The sequence below is a fragment of the Aplidium turbinatum genome, chromosome 15 (genome assembly GCF_918807975.1).
Source record: "Aplidium turbinatum chromosome 15, kaAplTurb1.1, whole genome shotgun sequence".
In the NCBI taxonomy this organism is placed as follows: Eukaryota; Metazoa; Chordata; class Ascidiacea; order Aplousobranchia; family Polyclinidae; genus Aplidium; species Aplidium turbinatum.
This window is the reverse complement of record NC_137486.1, coordinates 15,115,089-15,133,194: the sequence shown is the minus strand read 5'-3', so window position 1 is coordinate 15,133,194 and position 18,106 is coordinate 15,115,089. Positions and strand designations below refer to the sequence as shown.

The 18,106-nt window shown below is 36.6% G+C and overlaps 1 protein-coding gene across 1 annotated transcript; it reads left to right on the top strand.

Moving 5' to 3' along the window:
- The first annotated feature begins 386 nt into the window (after nucleotides 1-386).
- On the top strand, nucleotides 387-1,992 carry LOC145784376 (uncharacterized). Its single transcript, XM_082596184.1, has one exon. It carries the CDS (start codon nucleotides 598-600, stop codon nucleotides 1,867-1,869), a length of 1,272 nt encoding a protein of 423 aa, XP_082452310.1. The 5' UTR covers nucleotides 387-597; the 3' UTR covers nucleotides 1,870-1,992.
- The last annotated feature ends 16,114 nt before the right edge of the window (nucleotides 1,993-18,106 follow it).

The following is an 18,106-nucleotide window of genomic DNA, read 5'->3' as shown; positions in this document are numbered from 1 at the left end:
ACGCCTTTTTTCTACATGTTTAGTATCGGCCACAGTATCGGCCAAATTTTGCCGATACCGATGCCGATACCGATACTCAAAAACTGGCCGATATCACCGATACCGATGCCGATACCGATATATCGGTACATCTCTAATATATGATCTATTGTGTTTAGTATACTTTAGCCTAGGATAGTAAATATACAGAAGTGAAGAGAGTAGCCTACGTCAGCTGGATCAGTGGACTCTGCCTTAGGCTCCACTGATCTAGAGTGTTTACGGTACTTATTTTTTTCTTTTTTTTCTTTTTTGAGGCAATCAGCTGGCTTCTTTTCCCTGAGGCTTTCTGCTGATTTCTTCAAAAAAGGAAAAACTTTTATTTTGTTGATGTGAAAAAGAAAGAAACGCCTTAAGCAGTTTCTTTCGAAAAGGTTGGCAGTTTTTTTGTAACTAATTAAGCGCCAGCAGCGTTCACACTGCCAACGTGGTAAAACCTGCAAGTGCTAGTTTATAATACCACAAACTACTTAACTTTTGCTTTGAAAATTTAACAAATACTCGTACATACAATTGTGATCTGAGAATTAAAGCAGTAGGCTATAGTAGCTCGCAATAATGATACCAAGTGAGCCATACAACTTCCAAAGAAGACTTATAGTGAAAGCTGAATGCCAAGGTTGGCTGAGCATAGACAATTTTATTAGTTTCTTCATGGAAGATGGCTTTCTGAGCAAGTATTCTAAAGGACTTGAAGGAGTGCGCACGTTAAACCTAAAAGAACATCAATTCGTTATCACACACACTGAAACAGAAAAAGAAAACCTGGATCAACGAGCTAAAGACCACCAAACTCCCACTGCTTACCAATTCCAAGGAACTACAATAACAATCACAGCTTGGAAGCCAAAGCCACCCTGTGACATTGTCACACTCTATCCAGTTCCAGTAGAGTGGCCGGTAGAATTATCAAGAGACATTGCGAACGACTGTAAATGGGGAAAACCCGAAAAAATCTTCTTTGGGAGATTTAAAAAATACCCAAACATAAAAAACGAATATGTCCATATCCACCTAAGGGACATAAACCTGGAAAATATCCCAGACAAAATCAAAGTTCATGGTATATGGATATATATCACAAAGCCAGGAGAGGAGCATCTCCCCCTGTGTAGAATATGCAAAAAGCGAGGTCATTGGGCAGCAGATTGCGCCCAGTGCGATATATGCAAAAAGAAGGGGCACACAGCCCAACAGTGCCGAACGACACAAAAAATGAACAATACACCTCAACGACATCTTTGTCGCTTCTGCAAAGGACGGGGCCACCTCGATGCAACATGTCCCATGAGGATATTGTGTGGGTATTGCCAACACCGAGGACATCAAGGTACGGAATGCCCAAAACGTGCTCTCCTAACTCAACAAAGAAACGCCGAAACTGAAAGTGGTACTACAAGCCCTAACACAGAAGGACTATCCTCAGATATAGAGTCCACTGACATAGCATCAAACCCATGGGAAAAGAAAAGCACACGAAGGAAGAAAAAGAAAAGGAAAACAACACACAATCAACAAAGACATCCGATATCTAAAACAAGAAATGCACCTGAAAGTCACCATTCACCAACACCCACCTACATCAGACCAAATAAGCGACCTCTTGAAGATAGTCCGCCTTTAGAAAACAAGACCCAAAAAATAGATCCAAACTACTCAAAAGACTCATCCTCCGATTCAGAACAAAACTTAATGCCTCTGATGATTGACACATCATCCCAGAATCAGACAGATGAAAACCTTCTCACGCCATCAGAAAACGATGAAAAATCTTTCCTTGAACCAAAGAAAGAAGAAGAGCTGCCAAGAGACAACGAAAATACTTACTAACTATAATATTTAAAACGAATTTTTATTGAATCCTTTTATCGCCTAAAAACCGAAAAAAAAAAAAAAAGTAATAATAATCATAGTGTTAAATAGCCTATAATATAGCCTAATGTGATTGTGTATCATACTTTTGACACCTAGTGAAATGCTTTCTGAGGCAGAGAGTCAAACTTGTCACATGCAAGTTAAAAAGCTTAAAATTTGCTCAATCAATATAAATGGAATTTCCAAAAAAATTTACCAACATTATAAAATTCTTTAAGCTTCATAGACTCTCTGCCTTAGCTATTCAGGAAACTCATCGACTCTTACCTAAACAATTAGAAAATTGGGAAAAATTTTATAACATAAAAATTTTCTCAAACATATTCCCTGATTCTCCAAGCTTTCGTGCAGGAACTATGATAATACTAAAAAATGAAATATATCAAAAGGGTCAACCCAGACATACTATTTTAAAGAACAACCACCTTCACCAACTACATATCAATATTAATGGTGAAAATATGCATATTATCAATGCATACTTTCCACAAAATCATAAAGACAAAACATCACTATCAAAAATACTATCCACAAACTTACAAAAATGGAATGATGACAAAATAATACTACTTGGTGACTTTAACCTCATCACAGACCCTCTAGATACTGCAAACCCTCAATCCTTCTCAAACACCTACGACAAAAAGACATTTAAAACACTAGTTAATAATTTTCAACTAATAGACATATTTCGATACAAACATCCACACAAAGCAATCTATACATATTCACATCCAAAAGCAAAAACAAGAATAGATAGAATATATAATATTAGGGGTAGGGGGTAGAAGGTCAAATTCTTGAAACCAGCTTGCCTATTGCTTATTAGGACCAAAATAACGTAAATAAACAAAAAAAATCGAAAACATTTTTTTTTGCTCAGAATTCGCCATCTGCACCCCTAAAAACCCGTCGAAAACCCCGATTTCACTTAAATGAGCATAACTTTCTCATTTTTAGGGTTATTTTGGTCAATAAAGACTCTATTTTAGTTAGAATTTCCTCTAGAAACTGATTAAGTTACTTAAAATAAGAATTTCCAAAGAAAAGAGTTCAAAAAATTAAAAAAACACTTCATTTTCAATTTTTCGATGCAAAATTTTCTAATTTTTTGCTAATTTCTTTGGCTATACTGCTCCAAAATTAGTGAATGACCCCAGAAATCCAAGCTATTGATAAGAAGACTTCATTCCATGCACATTCGTTGTGATTCCCCATGACTAAAGCTCTTAAAATTAACATCATCATCATAATAATCATTATCCCTTCTACCTTCTTTGTAAGAGTCACACTGTAGAAGCTCTGGATCGATCAAACCTTAAAGTAGTGTCAATGATTCAAAAGAAGGTTAATCAAGGAGCTATCTTTGAAAGTATCAATCCAGCACTTATTAAGTCATTCTTCCGTGGTAAAACTGCTGTCGTTGAGGCTGGAATTGAAGCGATTCTTAATTTTGTTACTCATGACAAGTCTGCAAAGTCATCCTCAAAAGCAGATAATTATATTTGATCACATATGTGAATGAGAGAATGTAGTGAAACGCATGTTTTTATACCAGCAAAGAAGAGAGTTGAGATGAAGCTGGCAATTGCTAAAGAATCTCCAAATTATATAAACAAACTTTTGAACCACTGCAAATCATTGGGCGGGCCATGTACCTCTGTTGATGAGCTCCATGATGTCCTGCAGAAAAAGCCAGAAATCCAAAAGGATATCATCAAATACGAACTTGCCTATTCTGTCCATATTCACAAATTTGATGAAGCAGCAAAATCAGATTTGTTTTGGCTCAACAAAATTAACCATGAAGAAAAGTTTGAAACCTTCACCATTTTGTTGGCAGGAGATGATACCAACACATCAAGCAGTACTATTTGTGATTTGCCATCAAATGATGATGTTTTAGATGCTGTGAAAGACACTGAAATAATATGCACGTCAAAGAATAGACAGAGATCTGATCTTCAAGTTAATGAACTTTGTGTTTGCGCATGGCAGAACAATACTGATCAATTTGTTTGGTACATTGGCTATGTCAAAAAGATTGAGAATGACAACCATTTGATTGATTATTTGTATCGCTCAGCAAGTTCTGATCTGAAGTGGAAATATCTAGATCATGAGGGTGTTGAACTCTCAGAAGTCTGTCAAATAGTTCCTTGCTCTGTAAAGGGTATTTGGGACACTTCTCCTGATGCAAGAAACCAGTCATTCACATTAAAAAATGTGAAGAAAATTCGCAGTGCATCCAAAAGCACATTCAATAACAATGAAACCGCCAGTCTATATGATATATATATTGTATACTTATGAATGTGAGTTCTAATATTCAATTGATGACTTTATGTATTCAGTAGTAGTTTGTATTTAATTGTGTGGCAGATACATTCCGCTGCATTTAGCACGCTGGCCGCAAAGTATGTACACGAGTAATGGATTAAAAAATGTTTAAGTCACTGTATTTACAAAAAACACCATGCAAAAACTTTAAAAATAGGAAAATTATTCATAACAATTCATTATATAACAATTACATTATTCACTCAATGGGAGAGCAAATGTGAAAAAAAATTTCTAAAACTTTTTTTTTTTACTTTTTTTCAAAATTATTTTTTGTAAATCTATGAAAAATAGGGTATTTTTTTATTTGTTTGGTCTAAAACATTAAATTGTGCTTAATTTATAGTTTTTGAATGGCTTCTCTGACTAATTCTAATAAGAATAGACACCTCATAGACCAATATAGCTCTAATATTGAAGAAAATAAGCCCGATTTTATAAAATTGTCAGTTTTCGGGGTTTTTGGGGGTGCAGACGCTGAATTTTGACCGAAAAAATTTAAAATAATTTTTTCCTGATTATTTGACATATTTTGGTCCCAATAAGCGATAGGCAAATGGGTTTTGAGAGGGTACCCATAAAAAGGGCCTCTACCCCCTACCCCTAATAATATATAAACAACAATACCTTGAAGCACTTTGAAAACATTACACATCACACAAATTTGTACTCAGACCATAATAATGCACCAACCTTATCATTAAGCTATCACACACACATAAAATGGGATCAACACACATATAAAGTAAATAACTCCATCTTTCAACATCAACATGTAATATCCGAAATAGAAACAACCTGGACCAATTGGACAATAAGAAAACCAAACTTTCAAAATACTCTTGAATGGTGGGATAAAGGAAAAGAAATACTTAAAAATAAGCTGATAGAGCTCTCACAGCAACTTGCAACGATGCAACGAGAAGCATATGACACAGCAAACCAACAACTCCAGATCTTAAACTCTAAGATTGAAGACGAATTTCATCCAAAACTAGTATCTGACCAAGCAAAATTTACCGATGTTATTGAACAATTTCACAATAACACGCAAAGAGGAGCACAAATTCGCTGCAAAATACCTCAAAACGATTCAGAGCAAACAAGCAAAGGATTCTTTAACCTTGAAACAAAAAGAGGTAAAAATAATACTATCACCGAACTACATACAGAGGACAATAAAGTTGTAACCAACTAAAATGATATCTTAACAGAAACACACAATTTTTACCATAAGTTATGGGGAATTGATGGAAAAATTGATCCAACTGAACAAGATGAATATCTAAATATTTTGAACCACACCACAATACATGCAGATGAAGCACAAGAAAATGAAAGACTAATAACAAAAGATGAAATTAAGATCGCAATTGATACATTAAATAAAAACTCAGCCCCCGGCTCGGATGGCCTCAGCGCAATCTTTTATCAAAAATGTTGGCACATTTTGAAATATGATTTGCTTGAAATGTATACTAACTGTTTTCTAAAGAACACCATGACAGTAACGATGAGAGAAGCCATGGTTAAACTCTTTCACAAAAAAGGAGATAAATCATTGCTCAAAAATTGGAGACCAATCTCATTATTGAGCACTGATTACAAAATTTTAAAGGGGACCTGAAATGAAAAATGAAAATTTTTTTGGTGATTCTTTGGTGTTTAAGCATTATCTTTTTCGAAAAATTTTTTTGATATACTTTTTTGTTTGGCAAATATAACGAAAAGAAAATCAGCCACTGGATGGCGCTATGTGCCTTATGACGTGTTTGGTTGTTCACTCAGTTGGCAGCTTCATACATTAACACTGGAAGCGTTGCACAAGTCGTAATTTTTAAAGATGTCTGAAATCAGAAAAGGATTTTTGTTTGAACCAAAAAGACAGCGCCTTGACAGAGATGACTGTGATTCGGATTCGAGCTCCGACAGCAGTCGGATGGAGAATTTGAAATGGTGTAGGTGTGGAAATTGTGCCATCATGCCAACAATGATGGAAAATGAATGTTGCCAAGAGATTGACGCCGTGGTAGCCAAAACGGACATAGCCCGCCTATGCATAAACCAGGTCGGCAGCTTTGAAAAGATGTGCCTGGATACAGAAGTGTTAGAAGCAATTATGGCTGCACTAAAGGATGTGGTCGGCGAAGATCTCCGAGATCCAATCTCAAACAGGTCAGTTTAGATAGTTGTAAAATATTATCCAAACTTTGCAGTTTTAGAACCCACTTGGTGAACTTTGTTCTTATATATGTGTGTTACACATAGCCTATGGTAGTGTAAAAAATCCAAAGGCCAGAGTTAGCTTACCGGTACCATCGTACAATGTACATGCACCCTTGCCTGGGTCACAAATCCCAAGGTTTCCAACTTTCCATTCTTACTCTATGTTGAAAAGTTCTAGCCTAGGGCTTTTCTACCTTGTGATTTACTGATAATGTTGCAATGAAAAAAAAAATGACGATTTTACACTTCTTGGTAAATCACATTTTCTTTTACAGGTCGTATATACAGATATGTTGCTTATCGCAGCTTCAACTTCTGGATATATGGAAAATTGGGTCGAAAGAGGCGTAAAGTAATTCCTGCCTGTGCACTGTGCACTGTGCAGTCCTTGCAATCCGCAACAGATTTCCTGAAGAAGATGGCCAGTACGAAGGATACAAGGAAACCATTGATGACCACTTGCCTGATGATTTTTAATAAAAATTATCTTGCTGTTTATTGTATTCCGGTTATTAATAAAAATTCTTTTGTAAATACAGTTTTCACCTCTCCAGAATTTTGCTTGGGACAGTATTTATATTCAAACTGTCAGTCAGATAAATGCCTGTCATCTCTCCAAAAAAATGTCAATAGAGAAATAGGAAAAATTGATGTGTGGATGAAATCCAATAAACTTTCATTAAATTATAGTAAAACTACTTACCGGTATATGATCCTCTGCAACAAAAAAATGCAGCTGAAAATTTTAGTCTGTCCATCAGTGGCTGATCCATCGAAAGGAAGAAAAGTATAAATTATCTACGTGTAACTTTGGATGAGCGATTGACATGGGATAGTCATATTATTAATCTTAGAAAGCAGCTTGCAAAGGTCTGCGGCATAGCATTTAAGCTGAGATACATTGCCCCATTAACAATATTACAAACTTTATATTATGCTTTGTTTCAATCCAAGATCCAGTACCGTACTCAATTATAAATTGGGGAAGAGCAAACACTACATTGCTTGCTCCACTTCAAGTGTTACAAAACAAGTTCATCCGATCCTGCCTATTTTTGCCAAGGTCCACAAATACAACTGTCCTTTATCACCACTGTTGCCACTCTCTTGTCATGGAAAAGTACTAGATTTGACTGAAAAAAACACTAGATTCACAAAAAAAACACTAGAATCATAAATACACGATCATTTACATGCACAATGTACAAAAATGACAGCCAATGGCGTTAGTGAGTGCTAAAAGTCCTTAAAATTTCAAAATAGAACTGAATTTCCTTAAAAGTGAGAGCCCTGAAGTCATAGCCGTAGGAGAGTAAAACATTTTGGGAGGGCAAACAAAATTTTCCAAAATTTGGCCTTTGCAAATATATTGTCAAAAACGCAGTATTACTCACAATCATCTCTGTGTTAGTGTAGTCTAAGAACTCCACACTCATCAAATGTAAGCTTATGAAATGCAAGCCTACTATAAGGTAGGCTACGCTACCTACTTTAGTCTACTTTGAACACTTTTCACAGTCATTTGTGTGTATTTTTTTAAGTATTTATGGTAAATATCTCAAATTTGGTCATCATTGGGTGTAACTAAACAAAAAACTCCAATCCACTTTGAAAAGCACTACAAACACATTGATGCAGCCAAACAACAATAGGTGAGGGCTACTTTGAACACTGTCCAAACTTATGCACACCAACATAGCGGTAAATCGCTAAAAAAAACACTAGAACACTAGATACAACCCAAAAACACTAGATCTAGTGGAAAAACACTAGGAGTGGCAACACTGTTTATCACCAATTTAATGTGCTCAGAATTAACGATATTATTAAATTAGAGACTGCAAAATTTATGTACAAATATGTGCACAAAATGCTGCCCTGGGCCTTGGCTGGCTGCTTTATTTTTGTAAACAAAATTCACCATCATAAAACCCGTCAGAACCAAAAGAATGATTTATATTTGCCTTCTGCAACGTCAAACTCTGGTAAGAAGATGCTATGTTTTAATGGAGTGAAACTATGGAATCAAATACCAAAAGAAATACCGTACAAGAAAAGTCTTATAATGTTTTTAAATTTAAATATAAAAGTTTATTAAAAAATTTATACAATGATCACTCCTAAAACATATCATCTGCTTATTTCCCTGCACAGTTTTTTTTATGTTGCCCTGTGTTATTCCGCTGTTAATGTATTATGTAAAGTGCTGGTATTGCATATGTGTTAATGTTCTTAATTGTGGGTCTATTGTTTAAATGTTTGGGTGGCAGCTGACTTTGGTGACCTTTTGGTCTTTCGCTGCCATCCTTGTTGTGCGAATTATTTGTAGCCTATATGTTTGTTTGTTTTTTTTTCTTTTTTTTTCGCAAACAAAAATAAACTGAACTGTTGAAAGAAATGTACACCAGTCTTGTTTGACAAGGAAATAATAGTTGAAAGATTGAAATGTCCTTCCATTCGCTATGAAACAGTATGATACATGGTTAACAAACTTTTTTTAGTCCTGGGCAAAGATCAAAATGCTAATCTTATTCCTAACTCTAACCCTTATCTTAACCCTTCCTAACTTTAATCCCAACTCTGGCAACGCCTGATTGTAAGCATGGCATTAAGCGTGGAAAAATAGCCACTTCCAATCATACGCGCCGACTTCCAGGGGGGCCGGGGGGCGGCGCCCTCCGTAAATTTATGGTTGAGGGGCAACAAAAATGGTTATTACAAGTGGTGTTTCAAAGATAAAACACTTTGCGAAAGAGATTTAGATCATTTAAACAGACTTAAAGAATGCCGAAAGCGAAATATAGCTTACGTTGCTCTTGCCCGCAAAACAGCAGCTGATCGCATGGCTTTCTCATACGGTATGGAAGTTCAAAGTAGAAGGTAGAGTAACTTACGCTGCTGGAATAGTCACGTAACTATTCACTGCAATATTAAGTAAACCAGCTAAATTATACGCGCAATTTTCAATGAGGTCTTCCCGCTGTGAGATCAATTATGATTCAACAGAACGCATTGTTTTTTTCACGATGTGTAAGAATTAAATCGAAAACCGATAAAAGAAAAGGTGTTTAACTTGGTCGCTTCCGCCGACGCCATTTCACCTTCCGTAATCTACGTCGGCAATTTCCCGCAGCAAAAATGCGTTCATTTTGTAAACTGCCTGGAAAAAACAGCTTGTTCCGTGTATAAGTTCAACTGTCTTTTTGAGGTGAACATTACTTGCGAACATCTCGACCTATACTCGACAGTATTCGACTATAAAGACTTTCGATAAAAAACAAGAGAAAACACTTCGCCGTTGTTAACGCTTTGAAGGTAGGCCTAAGTAATTAGCAAAACGAGGTTAATAAAACTGATAGCTGATCATGATTTTTTGCGTTTTATTTCGATAACATCACTGTCTTGATCGTTGTTATGCCCTCGCAGGAAAGGAAATTAATCGGCTTGTTTTCCAACTGTTCTAATTATGACCTAACAATATCAATTTTTTTACGTCTAGGCGTCCTGCATGCGTAAAACTAATCGTTTCAAGCAGCGGTTTTAATAAATTCGGTTTGTGACCTAGGTGTCAGTATAAACAAGACAGTAAGCTTAATCAAAGACTATTTTAATTGAGTAAAATAGCGTTACGGTTATGACGTCATCACCTTTCTCGCCCCCCAAGGTTTTTTGAAAAGTCGGCGCCTATGCTTCCAATTGTGTATATGGTGAGGAAAAATGTGCAAACACTGATAAAATGTAACTTTAGTATAAACATTTCACTTATAACATTTAAAATCATAAGGCTACGGTACATGGAATCGCCAATATTATAGGACCGTATTCATTTTTTTGGAAAATTAAACAAAAATGATTAATACTGCTGCAACGCCGACATTGTTAGGCGTATGTTTTTCCCGGGGCTCCAGGTCCCCTGCTGCCACAGGCAAGCATATTAACCCTTCAAAGGGGGGTTTCACGACTGCCAAGTCGCTCATTGTTGCCTGGTTTTGGAGGATGTTTGAAGTTCCCTGATTGCGGTAGGATCTCTACACAAACATGTAGCGCAGTCGAGCATATGTAGGAGCAGATAAACCTCCACGAACAGCTAAATCAAACAACTGGGCATATTCCTCTGGTACACAGTCTTGGATTTTATTCTTTGCAAGCAGAGCACTTTCTTATTACACTATATTATATAGTGTAAACATAGCCATAGCCTAATTATAAAGTGTAAAAACAGCATAACCTATTTAACCCACTTGTGTAAAATTCCTGTATCCAGTCTGTTAATAGGGACAAGACAAACAACATTCTTATAACTGCCATGTGCAGACTGGTCCATGAATGCTAATACTGTCTTTGCAGGTATGCCATCTTCTATATGAAACAAAACTACGGTATGTTTGTTTGTTTGTTTATCTTTATCCTGCATTGCGGGAAAGCGGACTTGAGCGCTATGCATCGGTGTACGCCTTCCGTCGTACACCTGACCCACGCTGCAGCTGACGGCAATGACTGTTTCCGGTTGTCTACTCTACTTATGACTTAAATTTGGTACTACCCTAGTTACGTTTATAGTGCTACGTGTATGGTGCTACCCTACCCTGTTTATAGTTACGGTATATCTACTAGGGTGGTCCAAAAAAAACTTTTTTTGTAAATGTTAATGTCTCACCCTAAAATATTGTTACCATTGATGAGAAAATGACATATGTGAATTTTCATAAAGATTGGTTGATATTTAGAGGTTGCTACCGGGGTTCAAAGTTTTGTCGTTTGCCCCCATTTTAACGTTTCGAGAGGATATGATATGATACGGTACAGTAAAAAATACAGTACAGTGCCATGGTATATTGCAAGAAAAATACAGTTTAATAATTACTCTATAGTCTGTTTATAAACTCATGTGTCTGTATTACGAATTATATACTGGTGTACATGTACGAAATGTGCGACTTTGTATAAGGTAAAGGTGAGTCCCATACTTGAATACAAGCATCGAGGGATGAGGTTCTCATTATACTAAGCCTTCGGCACTAACGAGAGTAGGGTGGCCAGTTCCTTTCTCTCGGCCGCCTTTACTTCAGCAACTACGCCCACCCAATATATTACACCCTGGGTAGAGGTGGGCGTGGGCGGTGTTTGTCAACAACCAGTATAAGCCGGGAGTCGAACCAGGATTGCATAATTGGAAAGCGAGCGCGTCACCGCTGCGACTTTGTATACTTGTGTTTAAAATTCAGAGACTAAATTGGACATTCATTAACAACTTTAGAATACAACAAATAAACTACATGTACAAATGTACATGATATAAACTAATATACGTAGTGTCGTAGTACATACATACAGGAATTATTGCGCGAGGGTCTTTCTACTACAGTCTGGATATCGCTGACGGAGTGACGGTGATCGGCGACGACACGCAAAAGATACTGTTTTTGTTCTTCGTCACATGTGTGTAATGTGTTGTATTCCGTGATCAACGCCACTCCACGCTCGGCAATGTCACTTACAACCTTCATTTCACTCACAATTGCTCTCGCTCTTTGATACGCGTCATTGGTTTCCCAGTTATCTGGATCTATCTCCAAAAATGATGAAGACAAATTCAGAGCCTTAAAAAATCTGTTTGTATTTGATGTAACAAAATCAATGAATGACCATTTTATTTGAAAACCAAAGACTTGTTGTATTTGGCCTGCCGTCATCATATTCACGAGATAGTTCTCGAGGCAATATTTTCATGTGTGATGGGTCGTTCGACTGGTCCGGACATTCTACTCTTCAAGCGTTTTCAAATGAAATGGTCATTCATTGCTAAAGATGATGTACAATGTGCGTGAACTGACGACGAGGCTTTAAAGCATGTGACAGACGTAGCAGATGCCATAAGAACCTTCGCTAATGAAAATTGTTAATACAGCAACATTGTGACGACTACAGAGCTCCTTGAGTTGACCATCATATTCTTGGGTAGAGTTCCTCTTCGTGGCATCAAAATCATGGCTCCTGGTGCCCTTCATCGTGCCAGGTGGATGGCGAAAGCCATCTATGCACTCAAAGTTGGGATGTACCGAAAACAGTACACGTTGACTAAAAGGGAGGATGTCGCTTTGCGCAATATCTGTGTGTTTGTTGTGAGAGTGTACGTGAAAGCTTGGTTTCTCGCCCCATCGCCGATTCTTGCACTATCTCAGGATCTCGCATTTCTCAACAACTCGATCAGTACAAGGATATTCATTCAAAGATGGCAAAGGCCGCAGTGAACAAGATGTTGCGTCATTTGTGGTACCTGGGAGAGGAGCTTATCGCGTTGGCATTCTTTGATAATTCTTTATCATCAGACACTAAACGGAAGATGATGACTCCAATAAAGACATGTGACGAAGGAGTACAGCCTAGTAAAAAAGCTGTAATTGGCCACAAAGAAATTGCAGACAAAAGTTTGAAAGTTTTTGCTACATCAAATACAAACCGATTTTAAGGCCCTGAATTTGTCTTCATCATTTTTGGAGATAGACCCAGAAAACTGGAAGACCAATGACGCGTATCAAAGAGCGAGAGCAATTGTGAGTGAAATGAAGGTTGTAAATGACATTGCCGAGCGTGGAGTGGCGTTGATCACGGAATACAACACATTACACACATGTGACAAAGAACAAAAACAGTATCTTTTGCGCGTCGTCGCTGATTACCGATATCCAGACTGTAGTAGAAAGACCCTCGCGCAATAATTCCTATATGTATGTACTAAACAATAAAAACTATTAATACTGCAAAAAATGCTCAATGCCAAGCAAAAAGCCAAGCAGAGCGAAATAAATCAAATATATATAGTTATTACTCTCTAAACCCTTGACAGCCTGTTTTAACCTAAAAGGAGGACCTTCTGATGATTACCCTTTTAGGGTGAAACAGGCTGTCAAGGGTTTAGTTTAGACAGTGGTTCTCAACCTTTTCTGAGTCATGGCCCCCCAGACTGTGGCTCTAAAAGACCATGGCCCCCTTGAGTGAAATAAAAATGTATTTGTTTAAAGAACAACGAAACGAAATCAATAAAAACAGTTAACGAGTGATTAAATGATTTAATGCTTTCTTTTTCGTAATAGACTACGCCAGTAAATCAAGCGTATCCTTAATTGTTACGTTACAATCACAAAAGATGATGCAACATGCAGTGAGATAGAACATACGATGAAAAAACATGCTTTTAGCTAGCTTTACGTTACTAACACCTACATGAGTGTTTTTTGTGTCACAATTCTACGTTTCTGTCAATACATGTTATAATTCATTAATGAAGCCTTTTATCGTGGCTCCCCTGAGAACGCTTTGTGGCCCCCTTGGGGGGCCGAGGGCCACGGTTGAGAACCCCTGGTTTAGAGGTTAATAACTATGTATGTACTATGTATATTAGTTTACATCATGTACATGTAGTTTATTTACTGTCTTCTAAAGTTGTTATTGATTGTCAAATTTAGTCTCTGAATTTTAAACACAAGTATGCAAAGTTGCACATTTTGTATATATGTAGACCAGTTAGTATAATTCGTAATACAGACGTACATGAGTTTATAAACAGACTATAGAGTAATTATTAAACTGTATTTTTCTTGCAATATACCATGGCACTGTACCATATTTTTTTACTGTACCGTATCATATCATATCTGTATCACATCCTCTCAAAACGTTAAAATGGGGGTAAACGACAAAACTTTGAACCCCGGTAGCAACCTCTAAATATCAACCAATCTTTATGAAAATTCACATATATCATTTTCTCATCAATGGTAACAATATTTTAGGGTGAGACATTAACATTTACAAAAAAAGTTTTTTTTGGACCACCCTAATATCTACCCTGCCAATGTTTTACTGACCTGTTTTAAAGCTTTGTTCATTTCCCTCTTTGTAATTCGATCCGAACGCCCACTCTTACTCAGAGATTTGAACCCAGGTCGATCAATTTTTGTGGCACTTCAGTAACAGTGGCTTTCACATACCTCGAAAAATCAAAGACAGAGGGGACAGCTTCAGGGATGAGCAAATGTTTAGGTGTGGTGCCCTGTAGCTCTGCCTGAAGATCATGCTGGTAATCGCTGGCCAGAAAATGGTCGCTGCACACACAGCAGTGCTTGTTGACTGGTGGGTTTTTGAGTTTCATCGCAGAGATCCATTTCTTCAGCTTGTCTTGATTATTCAGAGGTAAACGATGAAAGTGTACCCCTTTCACGTTTCTTCCATTACTACAACCGGGAGCCATACAAAAAAAAACATCTCAACGCGTAAAACTCAAGTATAAAATTGTTCTCTGTATAATATGTAGCCCAATTGTTTATAGTTTGTTTGTATACAACCTAGTGGTTCTGAATTATTCTGCACAACCAAACACGTCATCAAAGATTTTGACCAATCAGAATCCTTTAAATCCATATCCCTTTTATTAGATTTTTGAGCTAATGACAAACTCAAAAAAATTTTATTGTTACAAATCGCTTTTTCTCATAAAGATCTATGAATACAAAAGCTATATATTTTCGTTGCAGTGCACCTTTAAGCAAAATCCTAGCCAATAGAATCACCCCCTTAATGAAAACACTGATTCAACCCAACCAAAAATGTGGTCTACCGAACAGACGAATTGAACACGCTACAATGAATATTCAAGCAGCCATCGAAGCAGCAAAACTAAAAAACAGAAAATTATATATAATGATAACAGACTTTGAAAAAGCCTTTGACAGAGTGGAACATTCTTTTCTGTACAAAATACTCCAAAAAATTGGATTTAAGCCAGTGATGACTTCATACTTAACCCTTATATACACAAACATCTCTAGTCGAGATGAAATGAATGGAGCACTGACAAAAAAAATCGACATTAGGCGAGGCATCCGACAAGGATGCCCTCTGAGCATGCTCTTTTTTATAATATGCGCCGATGTACTCACTCGCCGCATAGAGAGCAATGCATCAATAAAAGGCTTCTCCATAAATAAAAAAGCAGTAAAAATCGAACAATACGCAGACGACACAACGTTTATCACAAATAACCTTAATTCTATTACTGAAATACTTAAAGAATTAAAACTTTACCAACAAATGTCAGGACAAAAAATTAACGAAAATAAAACACAAATGCTTGTATCACAACCTGAGTTACAAAGTGAAGTACAGCAACATTACCCACATATTCAAATTCAAAATGAAATAAAAATCCTTGGAATCTGGTTAGGAAACAACAACAAAAAACTAGACACTCTTAACTGGGAAAAAGTGATAAAACAAACTGAAACGACTGCCAACATTCATAAATTTCGACCACTCTCCCTTCTAGGAAAAATCACCATAATAAATACTCTCCTCGTGCCTATATCTCTTCACATGGGAAGGGTTCTTTACCCACAGAAAAAGCATATCCAATCCTTAAACAAAATCTTATACAATTTTCTATGGTATCCATCTCCAATTGAGCAATTAAGCAGAACTAAAATCATAGCAGAAGTTAAAAACGGAGGATTAAAAATGATTGACATAGAAACAAAATTTCAAACCAGTAGAGCTGACAGAATTAGACACCTATCCACACTCGATAAAGCTACAGAACTATGGCATGAGTGGGCAAAGTATAGTCTAAACAATAAAATAAGGCACATCAACCAAAAATTATATAACCTATGTGAACCACACTCTGATTGTCCAAATTCGTTTTATTCTGATATTTTCCGCACTTTTCTCCAATTCCGAAAACACAATCTTGACTGGACTGATATATCATATAATACAATATACACAACACTAAAAACACAAAAAGAAACTAAAACTGAAATTAAGAGCCTAAACAATGAACCAATAAGCTGGTCAGAAATGCTCCTTATGAAGAAAGATATCAAACCATACTTTTCAAACTCTGACATATCGATCTGCTATCGAATAGCACATTCAGCTTTTAAATGGGGCGATTTTTACAAACAATCTAACTCACGGCGTTGCAGCCAGAACAAAATTACTCAGTGCAAATTTTGCAAAATGGCTGTTGACAATATAAAACACCTGTTAACTGAATGTACCTTCACGAAATCAATTTGGACAAAAATAGAAAAGTTATATCATTCAATAACAAAACAAAAAATTAAACTTACAACTGATATAATCCTATACAACCATTTTCCAAGCAGACAGGCAGACAACCTACTGATTCTGCTAATCCTAAATACAGCTAAGAGTACCATAATTAAAAAGAAAATTTCACTAGACATTGGAGATAAATGGGTCTGCTACTATTCGGCTAGTCCGATTCGGCTGATCCGATTCGGCTAGTCCGATTCGGCTATTACCCTTTTCGGCTACAGCCCGATTCGGCTAGTCCGATTTGGCTGATCCGATTCGGCTAGTTCCCTATTGGGCTACAGTCTTTATCTGTTAGTTCCCTATTCGGCAATTTTTTGAAAATCCAACGATAATCCTTCTGTAATCCAACATCGTTTCTTTTGCATTCCGACAAAGAAAAACAAATTGAAATGAAATTTAGCGAAAAATGTTTGAACTATTAAATTGAACTGTTTGCTCACATAAAATAGACAACGTCTTCTGTTTATTTAGAGAATGTTGTAATATCGCTTCTTTTATAGTTGAAATCATCGAAGCTTTAGATGAGTGGGGTTTAGACCTAACCATTGAGATCTTAAAACTAAAAAGCGAATTAAATTTATTTTTGAACTATCAATGTTTGCTCAGATAAAATTGACATGTATCATGCGTCGCCGTCTGCATGCAAACTTAGAATATATTAGAATCCTCAACTATTACAAAATTCTAAATCCAACGACACTTTCTGTTGATTTACTGTAGAGAATTTTGTATTTTGATCTCGAAGCTTTAGATGAGTGCAGTTTAGACCTAACCACTGAGATCATAAATCATATTTATGACACCGGTTACATCCCTAGTGATATGGTACGTTCCATATTCATAACTTTACCAAAGAAAACCGGAGCAACAGAATGGTCACTCCACAGAACAATTAGCCTTGTGAATTACGTAACAAACAGCTTACTCCGAATCATGTTGATGAGATTGAGACCAAAACTACAATCGGAAATTTCAACAGCACAGTTTTTATTTGTTCCAGACAAAGGGACCACAAAAGGAATTTTTTACATTAAAAATGATAACAGAGAAATGTATGTCCGGTTCTTCTGTTTATTTAGAGAATTTTGTATTTTAATTCGACAATATGGTATCTTTTGCATTCTTGCATTTTATCCAGTGTTTACCTTTGAGTGCCTTCCCAGACGGCAAAATCTGTCATTTTTACATTCATTCAACGTCTGCAGACGTTGAATCAATGTAAAAATGACGAGTTTTGATGTCTGGGTTCGTTCAAAATATGTGTTTTACATGAAAACAACAGTTTTCATGATTACCAATAGGGGTTAATGAGATAAAGTCTCAGCGAAAACGTGTCAACGAAAAAAAGACAGTTGCCAAATAGCGTTTGCAATAAAAGATGAAGTTAAAACCTAAGTGGCAGTTTAGAGTAAACCTGGGTTTCGGCGTTACATGACCTGAAATTCCTTTGGTTAGTTCCTTCGTTAGACTCTCAGTTGATGTTACTTGATCATGGCAGAGGAATCGA

Coding starts and splice junctions, on each gene's coding strand:
- LOC145784376 (XM_082596184.1), top strand. CDS start 598: ATGATACCAAGTGAGCCATACAACTTCCAAAGAAGACTTATAGTGAAA.